The 23533-nt window shown below is 48.7% G+C and overlaps 2 protein-coding genes across 2 annotated transcripts; one reads left to right on the plus strand and one right to left on the minus strand.

Moving 5' to 3' along the window:
* Positions 1–697: 697 nt before the first annotated feature.
* On the minus strand, positions 698–15530 carry rtn4b (reticulon 4b). Its single transcript, XM_079758553.1, has 9 exons — positions 14823–15530; positions 9994–10047; positions 7010–9034; positions 2035–2242; positions 1792–1930; positions 1493–1562; positions 1355–1401; positions 1180–1238; positions 698–1064 (listed from the first exon to the last, which is right to left on the minus strand). Exons 1-9 carry the CDS (start codon positions 15373–15375, stop codon positions 1022–1024), a joined length of 3198 nt encoding a protein of 1065 aa, XP_079614679.1. The 5' UTR covers positions 15376–15530; the 3' UTR covers positions 698–1021.
* Positions 15531–21559: 6029 nt separating this feature from the next.
* rps27a (ribosomal protein S27a) lies at positions 21560–23469 on the plus strand. Its single transcript, XM_079758548.1, has 6 exons — positions 21560–21602; positions 21711–21775; positions 22246–22300; positions 22750–22835; positions 23043–23174; positions 23294–23469. The coding sequence occupies exons 2-6, from the start codon at positions 21728–21730 to the stop codon at positions 23441–23443; spliced, it is 471 nt and encodes a 156-aa protein (XP_079614674.1). The 5' UTR covers positions 21560–21602; positions 21711–21727; the 3' UTR covers positions 23444–23469.
* Positions 23470–23533: the final 64 nt, after the last annotated feature.

A 23533-nucleotide genomic window follows, 5' to 3' on the forward strand; every position in this document is an offset into this window, starting at 1 on the left:
CTACCAAATTCAAAATTTTGTAGATTCTCTCAGTTTACGTTGAAGTGCAGTCACGTGGCCCTCTGATGATGATGAAAAATTGTGTCCCTCTTTATCATGAAAGTTGCCCATCCCTGGGTTAGACAGTACAAAGGGTCAGTAAGTGCTTGTTGGTTGTGTCTAGAAGAAACCAGTCCACCAGGGGTCATTTTCCAAGCTTTATTGTAATCGTTTACGTCTCACAATGCATTCCACAGACACGGCGCTACGGACACTAGTGAAGTATGAACATCATTCACAAATACTTGCATAACAAATAAGTTTTTGAGTTACGTTGCAGCGTTAAATATGGGCTCCACACTGTTCTAACTTTAATATGCTTGTAAACCAGTTTCACCAAATGTTTGATACGCGATGGCTGCGATGACATCATATCCCAAGCTTGGGACTGAGAAGCGAATGAAGTGCTAATGAAGAAGTCCCGCCCACACACCCCTCCTCGCCCACCCACTGACCAATCGGACAGGGCCAGAGGTTGGAGGGGAGGAGCCAGGGTATGGGACGCCTCAGCAAATGACGTCAAATCATCAACTTAGAAAACAACCGCCCCCCACCCTCACAACACTGTAGACCCCGACCCCCCCTCCCCCCTCACAATACTAGACACCCCACCTTCACGACATGAACACCCCCCCCCCTCCCCCCACCACCACCACCACAATAAAACGGCTCTTTGCTCAACTTGGTGGAAAAAAAACTAAAACATAGTCCAGCTGGCCGGATCTCCCAGGATGCACCAGGCCCGGGTCAGGGGTCGATGACAGGTGATTTGAATGTCTTATGAGCAAGGCATCAGATCAGTGTTGGTTTGATGAAGGATTCAAACTCCAGGTCAGCTCTCCAAAGAACCCTAAACAATCCTGAACCCAGAACAAGTTGACAAATGAAAACCTCCGCCTCTCTTCCTCTCCTCCTCCTCCTCCACCGCCTCTCCTCCAACGCCTCTGCTTCTCCTCCTCTGCTCCGTCCGTCCGTCCGTCCCCTACTCCGCTTTGCGTTTGGTGCCAGGAACCATCGCCTGGATCCTGAGAGGAGACCGGGTTAGAATGACCACCACCACCACCACCACCACCACCACCACCACACCTGACCCCCCCCTCCAGTGCCCCCGTGTCAGTGGCTCTAAAGAAGGCTGCTCACTTTCCAACGATGTCCGTGACGCGGCCGCTGACCATCGCTATGTAGTGGTCGATTTGCACCTGGAGACAACAACAACAACAACATCAGAGCTCACAACAACAACCATGAAGAACAGTTCGGTAAAGGTCAAAGGTCATGAGTAACAGTGTGGTAAAGGTCAAAGATAAACCCTCACCTGGTGCTTCTCATAGATGATGGGGCAGCTGAACACGGCCACCAGACCTGGAAGAAGCAGTGTTGGAGTTGTATTACCCAGAATGCAGCAGCATGTACAATACCACTCAGAACGCCGTAGGGTGTGGTTGAATCTTACCCAGAATGAGGAGCGTTAGTCCGTTGAAGAATGCACCAACGTAGGTCAGGATCCACATGAGAACAGCAAACTGAGGACCAAACAAACATAATGACTCTTCTATAGAGCTCTCTAGGCCCCACCCGCTGCTACCAGGCCCCTCCCCTGCAGCCAGGCCCCTCCCCTTAATAGTCCACCAGGCCCCTCCCATTTATGGAGTCCACCAGGCCCCTCCCCTTAATAGTCCACCAGGCCCCTCCCATTTATGGAGTCCACCAGGCCCCTCCCCTTAATGGAGTACCCCAGGCCCAGCCCCTCACCTTAATGGAGTCCACCAGGTCGTCCACGAGGAAGAGCCGCCTCAGCTCCACCACGGCCCTGTTGATGCGGGAAAGCAGCATGTCGCTGTACCGGTGGGCCACGTCCTCAGACAGCGCCACCTCCTGGTCCAGGTACAGCCTAGCACAGAAGACAACGTAATCACCATGACAACACCGTCACAATACTGTAGCGCAACTACTGGTGAGGATGACCCCCACCCCTGGATGTGTGGTGAGCCTTACTTGAAGGGGTGTCCCTCGTCAGACTTCTGGATGGCCTGCAGGATGCCCTTGTAGATCCTGAAGGCCACGGTGACAGAGAGCAGCGCCAGCCCCACGTAGGACGCCACGCTGACAATGCTGCAGGCCGTGAGGGACAGCAGCAGCAGCAGTGCCGCGCCGAACACCACCCCCGTGGTCTTCACATCACGCCAGTACAGCAGCTCGGACACTGGGGAGGAGAGGATGAGCATCAGGACAGCAGGCCTGCCTCGCTGGGCCGTAGAGCTGCAGAGTATGGCTAGCATAGCTTAGCCTAGCTAGGCAGTAGTGCTGCCGAGTGTAGTCAACATAGCTTAGCCTCGCTAGTCCGTAGCGCTGCAGAGTATAGCTAACATGGTGTATTTTGGTCTGAAATCGACACGCAGGAGCTCATCCAGTCCAGAACCACTGGAACCATCCTGATCAATACAGGATCTTAATACAGGATCAATAGTATCATCTCAGTGCAGATGAGAGAGGCAGTGGAGCCCAGAGCAGGGAGAGCCTGGTGGGGGGAGCAGGGGGGTCCTGCACAGCTGATCCGGGGTCAGCAAGGCTCAGGTTTCCCAGGAGATTCCGGGCAGGTCAGTGGACTATATTAGACCTGACCAGGGCTCGGGTTCACCCGGAGAGGGGGGCTGCAGCTCCATCAGGGCCACGCTCTGGTTCACACTCTGGGGCTCCTTGCGGCCTGGTGCTAGAGGTGGCCTGGTGATCTGACAGTCATTCACAGGTCTGTGGGATGGACAGTCCCTCAGGTCTGTGGGATGGACAGTCCCTCAGGTCTAAGGGATTGACAGTACACCGACACTACAGTCTATAGAAAAGATCCATTTTTCCGCAGTCTTGGTGACAGCAATTGTGTCTGACACCTGGTCTGGTCAGACACCAGCTCTGACACCTGGTCAGACAGCGGACCAACCACTCCTTAAACGGCACAGCGGGCATCAATGAGCCGATAAAGACTTTAAATCCGAAGTTACAATTTGCAGCAGTCCAGACCACGTGACCCCGGATTCGTTCAACACACGACATAAACACGTGACTACTGTTAGGAGATGCGTGAGACGGAATCACCGCGAACCGTTAAATAAACCGTTAGGGTATAACCGCGTGTTGTTACGGGTAAGTATGGTGAGTACTTATTTTAAGTCTCTTTGGATAAAAGAGTCTGCTAAATGCTAAATTGTAAAATAGGTTGTAACGGGCCCGTTCTACCGGGCGGGTTGTAACGGGCCGGCTGTACCAGGCGGCCCGGTGTAAAGAGAGGCGGGGCTCGTATTGCTACATATGGTAGCATCACGAGCTAGCAGCTAAAGATAGACCGCCGGTCCGCCGTCCGGTTTAACCTCCACACCGTTCAATAACAAACCGTCTGCTACACCGCCTGTCCGCTACACGGCCCGTCTACTATACCGCCCGTCCACTACACACGGCGGTCTACGCACCGTTACTGCTCGGTCACTAAACACACATTACAGCCATCATATCAACACCAACCCCGTTTGACGTCCATCTTGAAGCTCCGCTAGCCTGCAGCAAAGCAGCTCCGCTAACGGCAGCTCAGACACAGAGAGAGGGAGGGAGGGAGGGAGGGAGGGAGCGAGCGAGCGAGGGAGGTTCTTCCTGTGCAGTACTGGATCTCTCCTCCTGAACGGCTTCAGTTCAGTAAAGAGCGAGTCACGGCACTATCATCAGTTCATCCGTACCGCAGACCAAAGAGTTCTTCCCCACAATGTTTAATAATAAAAGGTACCGTAGTCCGTTGGAATCAATGCCCCCAGCAATATGCTTTAAACCCAGTCAAGTCACTGGTCCTTGCCTACTGTGAACGACCCCCCCCACTGCCCTCAGGACAGCTGGAACCCTACAGGTATGTTCAGACTGCATCTTAGCCCAGAAAAAAAAAAATCTAAATAAATGTCTACCTGTGGTTTCTAAATATAGCACTTAAAGTGGTGTACTTGGGTTCTAGATGAGCGAATCGCCCAGCAAAGGGCTGAGAGAGGGCCTTAAGGAGAAATAAGATCATGAATAAAGGAACCCTTCAATGTTGATTCACTGCTCACCATTGAGTTCTGCACAGATGGTTCCGGTTTTGACCGTACATAGGGCTCATTTATTACAGTAATTTTGGGAAACATATTGTAATGTTTGTGGGTCAAGGGGGTAGACCCGTTGAGGAACACCAGTGTCTGTATGTGGACTCTGTTCATATAGTTAACAAAAATGTGGATCTGAACTGCCACACCAATCACCTGAAAACTACCCCCCCTTTTAGCTAATCATTACCCTGCTACATGAGGTCAGCCCCTCATCACACGCTCAAAGGTCCTCAACACATTCTGGAATATTCTGCCATCTCATCTTCAGTGGTACACTTCAACCCCATTCCACACCTCCCTCCCCTTATTTCACCACAACATTAACCCTCTCATGTCACCACCACAATAACCCTCTCATGTCAACACCACTTTAACCCTCTCATGTCACCACCACAATAACCCTCTCACGTCACCACCACAATAACCCTCTCACGTCACCACCACAATAACCCTCTCACGTCACCACCACACTAACCCTCTCATGTCACCACCACAATAACTCTCTCATGTCACCACATTAACCCTCTCATGTCACCACCACAATAACTCTCATGTCACCACCACATTAACTCTCTCATGTCACCACCACATTAACCCTCTAATGTCACCACCACATTAACTCTCATGTCACCACCACAATAACCCTCTCATGTCACCACCACAATAACCCTCTCATGTCACCACCACAATAACCCTCTCATGTCACCACCACAATAACCCTCTCATGTCACCACCACAATAACCCTCTCATGTCACCACCACAATAACCCTCTCATGTCACCACCACAATAACTCTCATGTCACCACATTAACCCTCATGTCACCACCACAATAACTCTCATGTCACCACCACATCAACTCTCATGTCACCACCACATTAACTCTCATGTCACCACCACTTTAACCCTCTCATGTCGTTGCCGGTAGTCCCAAGCAGCAGCGTGGGTCTCCGGTCCAGGTCCTCTGGCCAACAGAACACCCAAACGGCCCCCAGCGGACCAGAGAGAAGAGGGCATTACCAACGGTCCTCCAGGCGGCGGTGGAGTACAGAGGCTCAGCAGGGCTCTCAAAGGGGTAATTCTCCATGATGTTCCTCTTCCAGCAGAGAGTAAAGGAGGCCTTTCTCCAGAGTAGCGGCTGCAGTAAGTGAAAGGCTTCCTGCTGCCTCAGACTCCCTCTGTGCCGAGTCACACTGGAGACTTCCCCCCCCCCCCCCTCCGGTCAGAGATCAGCATGAAGCAGCTCACTAATCTGTAGGTCTGACGCAGCGATAACCACCCCTCCCTCCACCTTACACCATCTAATCTATTGTTCCTGGATTGATTGAGGCTGTCTTCCACGGAGCTAACTGCTGCTTTGAGGTCAGACACAATTCTCTGAATCCAGAACCACAAGTAGAAGACTGAAGATGTCCAACAACATAACTCCACGATACCTGGAGACTAACTTACCCTGACTATTGACTAGCACCAGCCATCAGCATAAACACGACAACCCCTCGAACAGATCAACATACATCATAAACACTGACCCCTCTAATAAACCAACCTGCATCATAAACACCAGAGCTACTCTGTGTTGCCACCGCCTGGTAAGCAGTAGCAGTGCACCAGGCTGACAGTACCGGAGACGATCCACCAGAGGGCGATCCCCACACGCTGCCCTGGGCTCTCACACTTTCTTCAGACAACCAAAGGAGTGTTGTGCTCTACGGCCCGGTTGGCTCTAGAGAGAAAAGCTAACACTATGCAGAACCAGGTCAATATTTTGCATTTAACACACATTTCTCACCTCCAAAAGTCCCCTGATGAACTGGACGGCAGCACTGAGTCATGAAGACTTATGGTGGCATGGACAGCAGTGCCATCATGAATATTCATGAGGAAATTACAAAAACCTCCTCCCAACAATCGAAATGGTTCAAAAGTGAATCAATATAATAATATCAGAAAGCGTCTCATCCACTATAGGAAAATTTAATCGATGGCAAAAAAAAAAAAGTTCAAAACAGATGCCCGAGCCACTACACCCCTGGACTCCCCTTAACCACTCATCACCAGCCCGGCATCTCCTACAGAATCCAACCTACTAAACATAGGCCATCCTAGAGCAAAGTCCCATTCGCTTACATTATATAAATCATACATCCTTTTACCAGGCCACCCCTCTAGACCAGTCCTCCTGTTACTGGAGAAGTGTGAATGAATCATCAGCCAGGTCTCTCAGAGGAGGCCTGACCTTTGTCCCAGTAATGATCTATACATGCCCTCTTTACAGACGGATGTGGTCCCTGGTAGCCCAGGGGGAGGGTGGGGGCTGTGCAGCAGGGTGGGGTTGTAGGTGCTAGGTTTCAGACACTATTTAGAGAACAGGAAGTTAACACCGCTCAGAGATCCATGGACCTCTGAGTGGTGAATCCATTACCCATCATCCCTGCTGTTGCTCCGCCACAACATCTCGTTAAATAAAGAGTCTCAGTAGAAGCAAGTCGTAGACTATAACATGTGATGTCCCATTACTTACCGTTCAAACAGAGCATCTGTTCCAGTGCATTACCCTCTGGAGGGGAAGAGGTAATGGATGCACACAAATACCAAGCTCAAAATTAAATGCAATGGTGTAATCAATTGTGAGTGAGTCATATGCAACATGATGCAATGGTTAAATCAAAGTTGATGCGATGGTTAAAGCAAAGTTGATGCGATGAAGGGGTGAATGTGAGAACTCAGGAGAACATGAAGGAGGTGGACCGGGGGTGGTCGTACCGGAGGAGAGGAGGAACAGGGGAGAACTTAAAGGTGACGAGGTGATGAGGATGAGGACCATGGAGGACTGGGTAGGCTTGTGTTTACCTGTTTCCATCTTCAGGCTGGGCATCTGAAACAGTCTAATGGCCCCTGTCATCTTCTCAGCCGCGCCCTCTGTGGGCTTGCTGGGGAGGGCCTGGGGGCCAGTAGTTGGGCTTGGAGGCTTGCCCAGAGCCACCTTCTCCGGCTCGGCCTTGTTCTTCTGTGGTAATGAGGTCTCCTGGGTGAGGAGAAGATAGGAGCTCTCGCTGGGAACCTCCTTCTCCTCCATTGGTGTAGGTACTTTAGCACAAGTGATTTCCTTCTTCTCAAAGCTAAGCTCATCATCCAGAGGGATCTCTGGAACCTTGGAGGAGGCAAACTTTGAATTATCGAACGCTTCCAGGAACTCATCCATGACACCCCGCGCTGGCCTCTCGATGAACTCAAACTCCTCAGAGGAGACCTCGTGCTCCGAGACCTCGTCCGCCAGTTCCACCTCCTTCTCAGACTCCACCTGGAAGCTGGCCGGGTTCTTCGCCATGGCCTCCAGAACCGGAGACAGCGAGTCTGCCGTTGGTGACTCAGAGTCTGAATCCTCAGCCAGGGTTTTCTTGCTTTCAAAATTCAGTGGTTGGATTTTCTCAGGCATTTTGGGAGAATCGAGACTTGAAAACCAATCCTTCTGCTCAATCTGGACTGGCTCCTCCTCTCGGGCCCGGGCGGGAGAGGCTTCCTGCACCTCCTTGACGAGGTCAAAGGCCCCGGAAAATTGGTCTTCTCCTGTTTTGGGTTTGCCAGCTAACTTGGCCTCCGTCGCCTCTGCCATCTCCTTCAGCAGGCACACTTTGGAATCCAACGTGAAGGGGTTAATGGCCGACAAGTTAATGGGAGGGTTGGGAGACTCCATCATCCGACGCTCCAGGACTGGACTCTGCTCTGGACTTCCTTCTGAAGAACCAGAGTCCGGTTTGTCCGGGTTCAGAGGGGAAGACTTCAGGAGGTCCGGTAGAGACTGGGGAAGAGGAGAGTCTTCTTCCTCATCGTCATCGTATTCTTTCAGAGCAGACGAGTACTGACTCATCAGCTGAACAGAGGCCTCCGCAGCAGTTTTGCTCGACTCGTAGGGTTTGCCCTCATCAAAGGCCGCCGGCAGGCTTCCTAGAGGGTCTCCGGCCTGCCTGTACTGGACCAGGTCTGGGGTAGGACTCTCAGACACCTTAGTGGCCCCGCAGTCAGACAGATCCTCCTCAAAATGGGAGTAGGGCGCGTCCGCCAACGGGGAGAAGCCATCAAACGGATTATTCTTCTTCTCGCACATCAAGTCATCCTCTTCGTCAGACTCGTTGCCATGGAAATCTACCTGATATCGGGAGGAGCCGATGGGGGCTGTATCCATGGTGACCCTGTACTTGTCTTCCGAGGCTGGGAGCTGGGTCTCCCAGGAGGAGGGGGACTCTGGGACCATCCTCTGGGCCTGGGTGGGAGAGGGGGACTCTGGGACCATCCTCTGGGCCTGGGTTGGAGGGGGGGAGTCTGGGAACATCCTCTGGGCCTGGGTGGGAGAGGGGGACTCTGGGACCATCCTCTGGGCCTGGGTGGGAGAGGGGGAGTCTGGGAACATCCTCTGGGCCTGGGTGGGAGAGGGGGACTCTGGGATCATGCTCTGGGGCTGGGTGGGAGAGGGGGACTCTGGGATCATGCTCTGGGGCTGGGTGGGAGAGGGGGACTCTGGGATCATGCTCTGGGGCTGGGTGGGAGAGGGGCCGGAGGAGCCAAAGGGCTTCTCTTCAGGCGAGAACGAGACCCCGCTGTCTTCACACATGTTGGGCTGGAGTTCCGGGTCCTTCCCTAAGCTTAGGTAAGGCCCGGCTAGGGGGTCCAGCAGATCCACTGGGTTCTTTGCGTCATCCAGCCCGCCCCAAGGAGCTCCCTGGGGGGCGGCGGACGAGGAGCTCAGCGGAGCAGCAGCCCAGGAGGAGGGGGGCTGGTTAGGACTCTCTGTCAGAGAGAGCTCCTCCAGGGAGTCGGGGGAGTGCAGAGGAGAAAGGGGAGAGATAGGAGCAGGGGACTCACCCTTCTGTCCCAGTGCTTCAGCAGGAAAGGAGAATGCAGAACGGATCAAATACACACTCAAGACACCCGACCACAAACCAGTCCACAGTCACATGCTGGTAGAATGCACAATCCCTCCATCTGACCCCCACGTAAAGGAGGCAGTTCTAGATGTATTCTACAGGCTGCCCTACAAGCTGGCTGGGTTCTAGAGGTAAAGGAGACTTGTGCTCTAGATGTATTCTACAGGCTGCCCTACAAGCTGGCTGGGTTCTAGAGGTAAAGGAGACTTGTGCTCTAGATGTATTCTACAGGCTGCCCTACAAGCTGGCTGGGTTCTAGAGGTAAAGGAGACTTGTGCTCTAGATGTATTCTACAGGCGACCCTACAAGCTGGCTGGGTTCTAGAGGCAAAGGAGAATTCTGTTCTAGATGTATTCTACCCTACAAGCTAAGCTGGCTGGGTTCTAGAGGTCAAGGACACTTGTGTTCTAGATGTATTCTACAGGCTACCATTCAAGCTGGCTGGCTTCTAGAGATAAGAACACTTGTGTTCTACGTTGGTTAGTTGCCGTCATGGCTGGCCGGGGGGAGCAGACAAACGGGGGGGAGCGGACAAACGAGGAGGATCAGTACTCCAGGTATGGTGCAAGACATGCAGGAACCTCTCCTTAGGGGTCTTAACAATCACAACATGAATTTCAACTGCACAATAAGCAACAAAAATACAATCAAATGAGGGGATCAAGTTGGAAGGAATCAAATTATTAACCCAAAACATGTGGTGCTGGGAAATAAAAAATGGGGGTGGGGGGGGGGTACAAATAAAACCTCAATATTGCACCTTGAGAGGATTTGTCCAAATCACTGAAAGACCAATGCAAGGCAGAGACATAGGAAACATTGAGCTCAACATGCTAACACGTTAGCTCAAGGCAACCCTGACATGCAGTGACGGGTAAGGAGGAGGAGGAAACAGACGAGGAGAGGACTTGCCTGTAGGGAAATGCATCAGAGAAGTGGGCAGAGAAATGGGAAGAGAAGGTTCATCTGTGGAGAGAAAGGGAGGTGTGAGTAAAGCAGAGAAAGATAGAGGCGCCCAGAGGGAACCCCATTAGAACATGTACACAGAACTCCTGGTCTGGACCCCAAATGGGTCAAACCAGATTGTGGATGTGCAGAACACTCCAGAAAACCTTGGGATGTATGAGTTGTTTGGTTGGGTCCCATAGGAACACTTCTGGGTCCTGACTACAGAGATATGGACACCAGGGCAAGACAGAACCATGGACCTATCAAAGAAAGGACAGTGGACTAAAACATGGCCGCCCATTCATTCCTATGAAAACTGTTCAATGGCGCAGGGCAACATCAAGGGGAGATTTGCTTCCGCATCATGGGAGCCTAGCCACGCCCTAGTTCATGACGTACCGGATGCAGAAATACTCGTTTTCTAGCCTATTTTCTATTCTATAATAGGTCAGTTTCTAGCATTTTAGCATCATAAGCGAGAGGTCTGAACGAGCGCAGTCGCATTGTTTACCGACCATGGAAGTATAAGTGAACTTCATAAATATGAAAGATTGCTCCATATAACATAACACCAACAACATAGTAAATGCATGTAGGCCTAGGAAAAATACAGTTCAATGTTATTGCTTAAGAAACAGATTCCTTCAAAACTAACTATTTACGAAAAATGCAATCAATAATTGATATACAAATGAATGGTTACATATCGACCAGCAACGAAGTTGTAGTAGCCTGCCCACATAAATAATTGCAATACACCAACATTGTTAACTGTCATACATAGCTAAACAAGCAAATGAAAAAATTAATACCAACGCAACTGAAATGTTTATTAGACTATTAACAATATTATAAAAATGATACCGTAAAGCACCCGTTCTTTGGATCTTTTGAATAAATGGATCAATAAATGGTGAATCGCAATGATCACAAGCAGAGGAACGTGAGCAGCAGCTGTAGCAGTCTAAAAAGTCACCACAGTGCCTAAAACCCATCAACGTTATTCATGTTAAGTGAAAGGAAAAACCTTGGACACAAAAAGTTAACAGAGCCGTGTACTAGGCCCTCTTGGATGCCAGGCCGAAACAACATTTGTTTCACTACGAGTCCTATCAGCCGCCCACCCCTCCTTCTCCAGCAAAAAGAAATAGCATAAAACGGCTAATAAAACGCTTGAGGTGGCGTTTTGAAAAGAGAAAACTTACATTTTATTAGTACATGTTATAAAGATAATTATGAGCCTTCGATTGATATCCAGACATTTTTTGCGGAGACACATTCCTGTTCCCCTCCTGTATTGGAGTGAACGGAGATATCTACTTCTGGTCCCCTTGAATCGAGGGACCCGTCCACAGCCCACTGAAACACCTGCAATACCAGACTTGGCCGCTGAGCACTGGTGGATTGCGGAAGTATACACTGCTCCTGGGGGCTTAGTCAGAACATTGCACGTTACAACTCATGAGTCACTGGGCATCACCCAGTGACAGTAACACTACCATCCCAGCTACGCTTGGCTGTCCTAATAGCCTAGCTACCTTTGCCTATCCAGCATGTCTTACATACTAGCCTAGCTACCCTGGCCAAACCTACTAACCTTTCCAACTATTCTAACCTACTAGCCTATTAGTTAAGCCTGGCTACCCTCGCCTAGCCTACTAGTCAAACAAACAAGACAAACAAACTAGCCTTGCCAATAAGGATTCTACTACTGGTTAACCCAAGCTTAAGTAGATGGTAACAGCCAGCCGATCAGCTACCAACTAAAGAGCAGTGGTTTTAATTTATACAATGGGCAAAGACCACAGTGTAAAGTCAAAAAAAAAAAAAGCTTGTTCCACATTATAAAAAGGGTTAGCAAAAACATTGAGAATTTATACAAAAACAAAATATTTTAAAGTGAAAAAAAGAGCCTATAAAATCTATGTTTAAAGCACTAGTACTAGGTTGTAAACCTCGTTCATAATGACCTGCTAATGATATGAAAACAGAAGCAGGTTTGTTTAGTGTTCAGGTTCATACACCAGAGCCCCAATTATTTAAAAAGGGCATAAAGAGGGAGAGTAACACCTTATTAATGGTTCTGCTCAATGGAAAGCAATGGTTGGTCAGCCTGCTGCCTACAGAACTACGGTCAGAGCGGACCCAATTTGTTTTGTAACCATTATCATTAAAGACCAACGTCATCCCATTGGTTGGAGCCACTGTGCTCACTAGGGGAAAAGTCTCCCCAGGAGAGGGTGTGTGGCGCAGGGCAGAGCTAGGCTGGACTCTGGAAACTGGGATCAAGAAGGATCAGGGTGAAAGAAAGTCAAGTTATAGCTCTTGCAACGCAATGGGAAACCCATGTTCACCTCTGAGCCGCTGGCGTCACCTGAAACTAGTTTCTAAAAGAGATTCTTTAAACAGCCTCACACAGTATTTAAAGACCCACTAGGTATTTTGGGAACTTGATGTATGGCATATTTAAAGCCAGCCCAGAGGAGAGCTCTCATTGGCTCATTTAGCCTTCATATTAGCTTAAACTGAACACATATCCAGTCAAACACTGGTGGACGCTTTATCATATTGACATAAAACCTCAACCTCTTGAAACACGCATTTTATGATGAAGCTAATTTGCAAGCTTTTCGTAAGATTCAACTGGAACAAGTGGTTTACTCAACTCACACTTTCAACCAAGACATAATTTGAACACTCATGCCTTGAGAGTGTTCCTTCAGTCCCAGGTTAGCATGAACCAACAGGTTAGCCGGACATAATAGTCATGGTTAGCCTGAACCAAGAGATTAGCATGAGCTAGCAATCATGAGTGAGACATCGCTATAAGTAGCCCAGTGAAGCTATGGAAACGATGGGGCTACTGGGCCACCTGCTACCAGCTCTTAAAGAACTGAATGTCCACTGGAAGACCCCAGTACATGCTGGGAGCCAGGAGACCTTTTACACTCAGTTTAGAGATTTAGTAGACACAAAAGAAATGGATTGTTCCACACTTGTTCTCCTTTGTGAACATTCCCTAAGTTGCTGTTTTGGAATACTAAAAGGACATGTTATCCTAAAAGCTGCCATGGAAACCTTTTTGGACATTAGACTAGCATTATCAGAAGGGTTAGGGACCTCCTGCTGTCAGTCTAACGGTCGCTGACTCCAGACCACCGAACCTCCACAGAGCAACACTAGGCTATTGCTAGGCTGCCGCTGGTAGGCTGGTTAGCCATTAGGCTGGTGCTAGGCAAAAGCTGAAAGGATTGTTAGCCATTAGGTTAGTGCTACGCTACAGCTGGGAGGATGGTTAGCCATAAAGGCCAGTACTAGGATACAGCTGGGAGGATGGTTAGCCCTTAGGCTAGTGCTAGGCTACCGCTGGGAGGAAGGTTAACCATTAGGCTAGTGCTGTAAGGAGTTAGCTGCTACGTGTTGTGCCTGCCGACTAGCAGTTTTTTTCTGCTTGTGATAAAGATGTCTGAAGGTGATGGCTGTGATGCACTTGCTCCTCTATACTGGGCTGGGCATCTCATAGAAACAACACCATGCCAACTCACTGGGGCTGTCCAACCCCCCACTGACCAGCACTCCCTGGGTTCCCCAGAAACCATATGTAGTGCTAAGGGACCATGTAGTAGACCAGTGCTAAGGGACCATGCAGTATGCTAGCAGTAATAAAGCTAGTGTTGGTTGAACCTGTAGGCTAGGAGCAGGCAGTGGGTCTTTGTATGAGGAGGCGGCCCCGCCCTTCAGGCAGGGTTTACCTAGATACAACTGAAGGGCTAGAGACAGCCCAGTCCAATGGGTTAACTAGAGACAGCCCAAACGGGTTAACTAGAGACAGCCCAGTCAAACGGGTTAACTACAGACAACAGAAGAGCTAGATACAGCCCAGTCTAACAGGTTAAATAGAGACAGCCTCGTCTAACGGGTTAAATAGGGACAGCCTAGTCTAACGGGTTAACTAGAGATGCGGAGGAGAGGGAGCGGCGTTGAGAACAAAGGGTGGGAGAGGCAGTGAGCAGGTCTTTTTTTTATAGCCTACACTAGGAGGTCCCCTGTCCATGGAGACACGGCCCTTTGTTGTGATTAATCCAAGCACGTCTGCTGCCTGCCATGCTAGTTTGGCTAACGCCGCGGTGGGCTAGCGGCACCCAGGCTAGCGGCGCGGTGTTTCTGTGTGTGTGCGCTAGCCCCCCCACACACACTACGAGTGGGTCCGCTAGCGCTGTGGGCTAGCGGCGCGGTGGAATAGCGACGCGGCAGCAAACACCGCGTCGACCTCGGTTAACAGCCGTCATGTTGACAGCAGTCATGCACCCATTAAACGGCAAACATTCGCTTTACTCGTACATACAGAACATCAGACAGGCATCGCTGCTTCTCGGTTGACGACTGCGCTGACAGACGTCATGAGGCGCAGTGTGCCGCCTCATGGGGCTGATGGGAGGACAAGGAGAAGAGCAGGCGGGCCGCGGGGCTCCGGGTGATGGAATAGGACATTATCTGGTCTGGGTCATCAAACCAGAACAAACATACATTACGACGTTTCCCCCCGAACGAAACGTTCATACCGCAGTACCTTCCGAGGGGAGCGGTAACCAGAGCGGTGGAGGAGCAGAGCGTCTACAGAGCGCTATGCTACAGAGCGCTACGCTAGCAGCTTCAACGGAAAAAACAAACGGTTAAAATATCAAACATGCAGATAGAACCGGTCAGAGGACTGGACCCTGGTCTGAGGACCGGACCTTGATCTGGGCACCGGACCCTGCGCTCAGACCCGCCCGTCAAGTGGAAATGCTTACATGATGCCGGAGCGACGGAAGGTTCCTCTTCTCTGGTCGGAGGCGCGGCGGCTGCTGGGGGGGCGGCCGGGCTGGGGAGGCTGGGCTCCGGAGTGGGGGGGCTGGGCTCCGGGGTGGGGGGGCTGGGTTCCGGGGTGGGGAGCCTGGGCTCCGGGGTGGGGGGGCTGGTTATCTCTGGTTCGAAAATCAGCTCGTCTGACGACAGAACCACACCGTCAGGTACCGGGGTCGACTCTTCGGTCTCAGCCGCGGGCTCAGGCTCACTTATTACCGGCATGGACACGTCTACGGGCTCGGACACAGTAACCGGTTCTGGTTCTGGTTCCGGCTGAGAGGAGAACAGTTCAGGGTCTTCATTAAGCGCACTTTCCTCGGCTATGTGTCTGTCGATGGCGTCCTGAGCTCCCCCTACCAGGTCCACGATGTCGTCCACGTTGAAGGGCTCTCTGGCCGCGGCCTCGTTCACGTCGTCCGCTCCATGGAGGTCCGCTCCGTGGATCCGTTCCTCTCCAAAGGAAGTGGTGGAAGTTACTTGCTCCTCGCTGTCTGCCATGTTCAAACCCCTTTTAACGAGAGTCAAAGTTTCCCGGTGAGTGCCCACTTGTTCGGTCGGAGTTGGATGAACAGTAGAGGCTCAGGAGCCTTCCTTGGAGACCGAAGTTAGACAAGTGCGCAACACGACCACGGAACCGAGTTGGCGCTGGCTGCTCTGACACCAGACACCCAGCAGGAGGCTGAAAAAGAAACGTGGAACCGGAACGGCCAACCAGCTCCAGGGGTTGCCTGAGCGATGCCACCTGTGACCAATGACTGGGCGTCAATGTCCATTGGACTCGCCCCTTCGAGGAGCAGAAAGTTGGAGGAGAAGAAAGTTGAGAACGCCCCGCTCCAGTGACATAACCTCGGACTGTACATGGTGTCCTAAGATATACCAGAGCTTCAGTTCCCTATTGTCTCTAAACCAATGAAAAGGGTTTATTTTTGATTCCCTGAAACATAGCAGTGTGACCCCTGACCCTGTGGGGCGTCTGACCTGCGGGGCCCGAACCCACACCCCACTGGTTCCCCACTGTGTTCTCACACACACACACACACACACACACACACACACACACACACACACACACACACACACACACACACACACACACACACACACACACACACACACACTGCAGAGATTGCTGTCTTTTTCAGATTTCCTTTATACGAGAAAAAAATAAAAAACACAAAATAGGAACTGTATTAAAGAAAACAATGACGTAAAACGATTTAAAAATATAATATCAATCAAGTACTGCATAAAATACGATCTTAATTAAACCAGTGCATTCGCCAACCCCGAAAATATAATTTAGAAATAACAATATTGAAACAAAAGAACTACGCTAGTTTAAGTAAAAAGGTTTAAAAATAGTAAAAGTAAAAGAAAGTTGTCGTTTTTTTCCCTCCGTGGCACATGCGAGGACGGCGCCCCCATTGGCCGGTAGCTCCCAGGCCCCGCCCACAGCCCATCTGTCACTCTGCCCACCCCACCGCCTCAGTAGAGCGGCTCCCGCGGGAGCAGGAGACCAGATTAATTATAAGTGGTAAATTAAACTCTCAAAGCAAGTGATTAAAGTTCACGCCCGCGGTGCCTGAACTTTAATGTGATGAAAGTCTGCCATTTAAACTTCGTGAGTTTACACAATAAATCAATAAATTATTTATTGTATGATATACATTAAATAATTGTATATCATACAATTATTGTATGTATATATACCTGTCATCACATGACAGGTATATATACCTGTCATGTATATACAGGTATATATACCTGTCATGTGGTTCAGAAAACTCTTGTTATTTTCAACCACTTAAGTTATTTGACCTAGTTTATTTTCAATGCAAATAAAGTTATTTTGAATTGAAGATGAGGGAAGGATGAGGAAGAGGAACGGAAGATAGATGAGGAAGAAATATGGAAAGAGAGAGGTGTGAGAGAACATGACAACAACACACACACACACACACACACACACACACACACACACACACACACACACACACACATCGCATGAGATCAATATCGTGCGATCATTCCAAACGGAGTCAGCAGCCCTCCCCTCCCTCTCTTCTATCCTCCTCCTCCCTCTCCTCCTCCTCCCTCTCTCTCTCTCTACCCTCACTTTATCTCTCCCCTCCTCCTCCATCTCCCCTCCCCTCCTCCCTCTCTCTCTACCCTCACCTTATCTCTCCCCTCCTCCTTCCTCTCCTCTCCCCTCATCTCTCCCCTCCCTCAATATTAGTATTAATATTATTTCAAAGTATCTATCTATCTATCTATCTCTCTATCTATCTATCTATCTATCTATCTATCTATCTATCTATCTATCTATCTATCTATCTATCTATCTATCTATCAGTTGGTTACAGAAGAAGATCAGGGCCACATGGGATTCTTTTTTTGAGTTCTGAGATTAGAGTGAGAATCATGTGTAGGCTAGCTGTTAGGACCTACATAGGATTAGAGCCACACACTGACCTACAGAGGATAAGAGCCACATGCTGACCTACAGAGGATTAGAGCCACAGGCTGACCTAGAGAGGATTAGAGCCACAGGCTGACCTACAGAGGATTAGAGCCACACACTGACCTACAGAGGATTAGAGCCACACGCTGACCTACAGAGGATCAGAGCCACACGCTGACCTACAGAGGATCAGAGCCACACGCTGACCTACAGAGGATCAGAGCCACACGCTGACCTACAGAGGATCAGAGCCACATGCTGACCTACAGAGGATCAGAGCCACACGCTGACCTACAGAGGATCAGAGCCACACGCTAACCTACAGAGGAGGATGTCAGTGTTTTAGTAGCAACTAAGTCCTGTGTTGGGCCTGTCTTAGTACTACCTCAGTACTGGACTGTCATAGTACTACCTCAGTACTGTGTAGGACTGTCTTAGTACTACCTCAGTACTGGACTGTCATAGTACTACCTCAGTACTGTGTAGGACTGTCTTAGTACTACCTCAGTACTGTGTAGGACTGTCTTAGTACTACCTCAGTACTGTGTAGGACTGTCATAGTACTACCTCAGGACTGTGTAGGACTGTCTTAGTACTGCCTCAGTACTGTGTTAGGATTGTCTTAGTACTACCTCAGTACTGGACTGTCATAGTACTACCTCAGTACTGTGTAGGACTGTCTTAGTACTACCTCAGTACTGTGTTAGGACTGTCTTAGTACTACCTCAGTCCTGTGTACGACTGTCTTAGTACTACCTCAGTACTGTGTAGGACTGTCTTAGTACTACCTCAGTACTGTGTAGGACTGTCTTACTACTATCTCTCAGTACTGAGTAATATTGTAACATAACATTACTTTCGAAAGGCATTTATAGGTTATATATTAAATGTTGAAAGTAACTTGCCCTACATTGTTAACTACCTGATGAAACACGCTAACTACACGTTATCTACCTGAAGAAATATGTTAACTACACGTTAACTACCTGATGAAACATGTTAACTACACGTTAACTACCTGATGAAACACGTTAACTACACGCTAACTACCTGATGAAACACATTGTTAATTACCTGATGAAATACGTTAACTACACGCAAGGGCGTAGGAACCGGGGGGGACGGAGGGGATGTGTCCCCTCCAATATTGGAGACAGGCGCATCTGTCCCACCTAAAAATTATACCGGGGGATAAAAATATTTCATTTTATTTTGAAAGCGCAACACATCGTCTTGTCACCGCTTCTTATTCTAAAAAACTGGATGATTGAGCGTGCAATTAAAGAATTGATTTGATATTTATCAGTTCATTACTGCCATTCAAAATGTGTTTTCCTTTACATTTACAAATGTATATTTTTAATAGAATAAAATATATTTGTGAATTTTTTCAGTGTAGTTAATTTGTGACATATTTCTGTTCAAAACATTAACGGTCTGTCAGGTTTCCGATATGTGTCCCCCCCAATGTTAAACACATTCCTACACCCCTGACTACACGTCAACTCCCTGATTACACACGTTAACTACACGTTAACTACACATTAACTACCTGATGAAACACATTACCTACATGTTAACTACCTGATGAAATACGTTAACTACACGTTAACTCCCTGATGACACACATTAACAGCCTGATGAAATACGTTAACTATACGTTAACTACCTGATGACACACCATAACTACATGTTAAGTACACGTTAACTACCTGATGACACACGTTAACTACACGTTACCTACCTGATGAAACACGTTACCTACATGTTAACTACCAAATGAAACATGTTAATTGCACGTTAACTACCTGATGAAATACGTCAACTACCTGCTGAAACACGTTAACTACACGTTCACTACCTGATGAAATACGTTAACTACACGTTCACTCCCTGATGACACATGTTAACTACCTGATGAAACACGTTAACTATACGTTAACTCCATGATGACACACGTTAACTACACGTTAACTACCTGATGAAACATGTTAACTACACCTGACCTACCTGATGACACGTTAACTAAAGGTGACCCACCTGATGACACACAGACCTCTGCCCCTCTCACAAACCTGCAGGTGTATGACATTGGTGTCTCTGACCACAAGATCATTTCTTTGGAGTTACCATTCTCATCCAGCCTCTCCAAGCCTAAACGAAATATCAGCTTTAGAAACCTCAAAAACATTAACCAAGAACACCTGGCAGCAGACTTTCAGCATCTCTCCACACTCTTCTAATCAGCCGACGAAGCAGTGGACTACTACAACAGCCATCTGAGTAGCCTCCTGGATCACCATGCACCTGTTAAAACCAGAGCAGTCCCCTTCACCCGCCCAGCGCCCTGGTTCTCAGATGGTCTGCGGAAGATGAAGGCTGTTCACAATAAAAACTATTGGGAGCATCAACTACAATATTCAAGTCCCTTAAAGAGGCAAGGTCACTTTTTTACTCTGATGCCATCAGAAACAATCCAGGAAATTCCAAACAGGTCTTTTCTACTGTCAACCATCTTCTCAAACCACAATCCCCCCCACTTACTGGCACCACAGAAGAACAGCGCAATCACTTCATGGATTTTTTCAAATCAAAGTTTGCACATATTCGCTCTGCTCTTTCCAGTCCTCCCACCCAAGCCGTTCCCCCATATACATATGCCATCTCACAACCCCTGAACTGCTTTCCTGTGGTTTCATCAGAAGAAGTGCAGAACATAATCAGGAAGATGAAACCCTCCACCTGTGCCCTGGACCCTCTCCCAACCTCCCTGGTAAAAACCCATATCACTGTTTTAAGTCCCCTGATCACCTCTGTTATAAATCACTCTCTCCAAACTGGTCACGTCTCCCCCGTCTTAAAGCAAGCCATAATCAGACCACTGCTCAAAAAACAAAGCCTTGACCCAGAAGTCCTATCACACTACAGGCCCATCTCCAATCTCCCCTTCATATCCAAAGTACTTGAGAAAGCAGTTGCCAACCACCTTCAAAACCACCTCAAACTAAACAACCTCTACGAAAAATTCCAGCCCGGATCCCGCTCCGCCCACAGCACAGAAACTGCACTCGTAAGAGTTACAAACGACCTCCTTACGTCATCCGACGCTGGCTCCCCCTCCCTCCTCATCCTTCTGGATCTCTCTGCTGCATTTGACACAGTCGACCATGACATTCTTCTAAACCGCCTCCACCTCATCACTGGACTCACTGGCTCACTGGACTCACCCCACCTTCAACATCACCGTCATCCCCATCAAAACTCACCACGTGTCTGGAGGAGATAAAGGTGTGGATGGAGCACAATTTCCTCCAACTCAACAGCTCCAAAACCGAAGCCATCCTGGTCGGCACCTCTCACAAGACCAAATCATCATCAATAACCAGCATCACCTTTTCTGGCTCCAATATTCCTCTCTCATCAACAGTCACGAATCTTGGTGTAAAATGGACCCCCAACTCACTTTTGAATCTCATATCAACCACCTCTGCAAGACCTCCTTCTATCACCTCCGCAACATTTCCAAACTCCACCCCATTCTCTCCCTCTCAGACTCCGAAAAACTAGTTCAAAAGGTCTTAAAACATTTATTTTTAAGAAAACCTTTGGCTCCCACTCTTAGATGTTTTCAAACCCCTTTTTATTTTTGTTTTTATAAAAAACAACACTGCTTTTAACCTGTAGCCCTTTGAGATCTTCGGATGAAAAGGGCATTATAAATAATAAAGTGTATTATTATTATTATTATTATTATTATTATTATTACCTACCTGTCGTATGTCAGCTTCCTCGCGAGACTGGTTCTCCTGCGTAATGACGTCAGACGTCATAACGGTTCTTTTAATATCCTGCGTCAATTAACAACCTAGACGTGTAATAAGAGAACACATACATTTTATAAATGTCTTCTCTAAAATGTGCTTGAGCTAAGGACATTTGTAAACATCGCAGTTACTATGGATATAATTATAGGCACATAAGAAACACCAAGTTTAAATGGTATTTAACAACATGCATTTTTTATCACATACATGATTATGAATTTCATGATAATATCAGGAGCTTAACATAAAATATAATTAAACGCATAAACCAGCACAATCACAAGATAAATAAAGAATACAATTATTTGTTAATCTAACTAATATTATGTATTTGATCGGGCAGCAGAGTGGCTACCTCTCCCGTGCGGAACGCTCAGAAAACCCCGTAGCTGCGGCAGGACCCCCTCTTCTACCGCGCCGCCATTAGGAGTCGACCTGCGGTAAGAGCTCTCCGTTGTGATCCGCGTTATTCACCCTAATACCTGCTGATAATGACAAGGCTTTAAGCTCTTTCTCGAGTTTAACGTGTGTGTTAACCTTCCTTGCAGGTGGGCCAAACGCCAAGATGCAGATTTTCGTAAAAACCCTCACGGGGAAGACCATCACCCTCGAGGTGAGTCCAGTTAGCTCGCAGAACTAGCCGTTAGCTCAGACTGTTAGCGGAGTGTTGGTGTTCTGCAGTCCTGCTGATCGGGATGGTCGTACTACATATAATATAAAAATACATCCAGGTGCAGCGTTACCGTGGGTCGCGTTACACATGTAGCCTCGGGTCGGTGTCACATGGGATGTCACTGCATTATTGAAGCTAGCTAGCTAGCTTAGCTACGCATTGACTCAAACGGAGACTAGACCGTGTTAGAGCCACATGTCCCGGGTTAGAGCCACATGTCTCGGATTTAAGATGTAATCAAGACGTTCGAACCCGGAGTGATTGTCGTCATGTGGTTTCTTATGCGACACATGGCGAAACAAATTGTTTGGCTGTTGCGTTTTCTTTACCTTAACTCCTTGTGCGACTAAACACCTATAATGCACTCTGATGTACACGGCCCGGTTGTTTATCCTCTACTCTCTTCACAGGTCGAACCCTCGGATACTATTGAGAATGTCAAGGCTAAGATCCAGGACAAAGAGGGTGAGTCCCTGAACCATTACCGACCCTTAACTTAGGAGCTGAACCATAACTGACCCTTAGGAGCTGAACCATGACTGACTTACCTGGTAAGCTGAACCATGACTGACTTACCTGGTAAACTGAACCATGACTGACTTACCTGGTAAACTGAACCATGACTGACTTACCTGGTAAGCTGAACCATGACTGACTTACCTGGTAAGCTGAACCATGACTGACACTTAACTTGCAAGCTGAACCATGACTGACACTTAACTTGCAAGCTGAACCATGACTGACACTGTAACTTGCAAGCTGAATCATCGCTGACCTGTTAACTAAAGATATAAAGTAGTATTGATGAGTTGGACCACATATCCAGCCTGTGAGATGGGGGTTGAAATGGCTGACTGGTAGAAGACGTGCGGGTTGTCCTGCTGTAGCTGAGCACCCTGTTTTTCTCCCTGCAGGGATCCCTCCTGACCAGCAGAGGCTGATCTTCGCCGGTAAGCAGCTGGAGGACGGACGCACACTGTCAGACTACAACATCCAGAAGGTAAGCGAGCAGACACTGGTCGTCTGCGAGGGCAGACTGAGGACTGTAGGGCTGGTTCTAGGGGCTGTAGGGGGCCCGTTTCTCTAGGGGCTGTAGGGGGCCTGTTTCTCTAGGGGCTGTAGGGGGCTTCGTTGTAGGGGCATTCGTTGTATGGTGTCCAGGATGGTTCTGGTGGGCCGGTGTAATGGAGAGTTGATGTTTCGCCAGGAATCAACACTCCATCTGGTCTTGCGTCTGCGTGGAGGTGCTAAGAAGAGGAAGAAGAAGTCCTACACCACCCCCAAGAAGAACAAGCACAAGAGGAAGAAGGTCAAGCTTGCTGTGCTCAAGTACTACAAGGTAAGACTCCACTTCCCATCATGCACGGCGTCCTCATGTGAAAGGCTGTAGGACTCGACTTCCCATCATGCACTGTCCTCGTGGTCCAGGCTGTAGTCCTCACTGTGTTCTCTGTTCAGGTGGACGAGAACGGGAAGATCCACCGTCTGCGCCGGGAGTGCCCAGCGGACGAGTGCGGCGCCGGTGTTTTTATGGCCAGCCACTTCGACAGACACTACTGTGGGAAGTGCTGCCTGACCTACTGCTTCAACAAGCCTGAGGACAAGTAGATGATCAATAAAGCCCTTTGACTCCACTCTGCCTCGACCTGCTTTATTCAACAATACTTTCAATCCACACAATTAGGAAACCCATCTGTA

Source organism: Pollachius pollachius, assembly GCF_949987615.1.
Source record: "Pollachius pollachius genome assembly, chromosome: 2".
Taxonomy (NCBI): domain Eukaryota; kingdom Metazoa; phylum Chordata; class Actinopteri; order Gadiformes; family Gadidae; genus Pollachius; species Pollachius pollachius.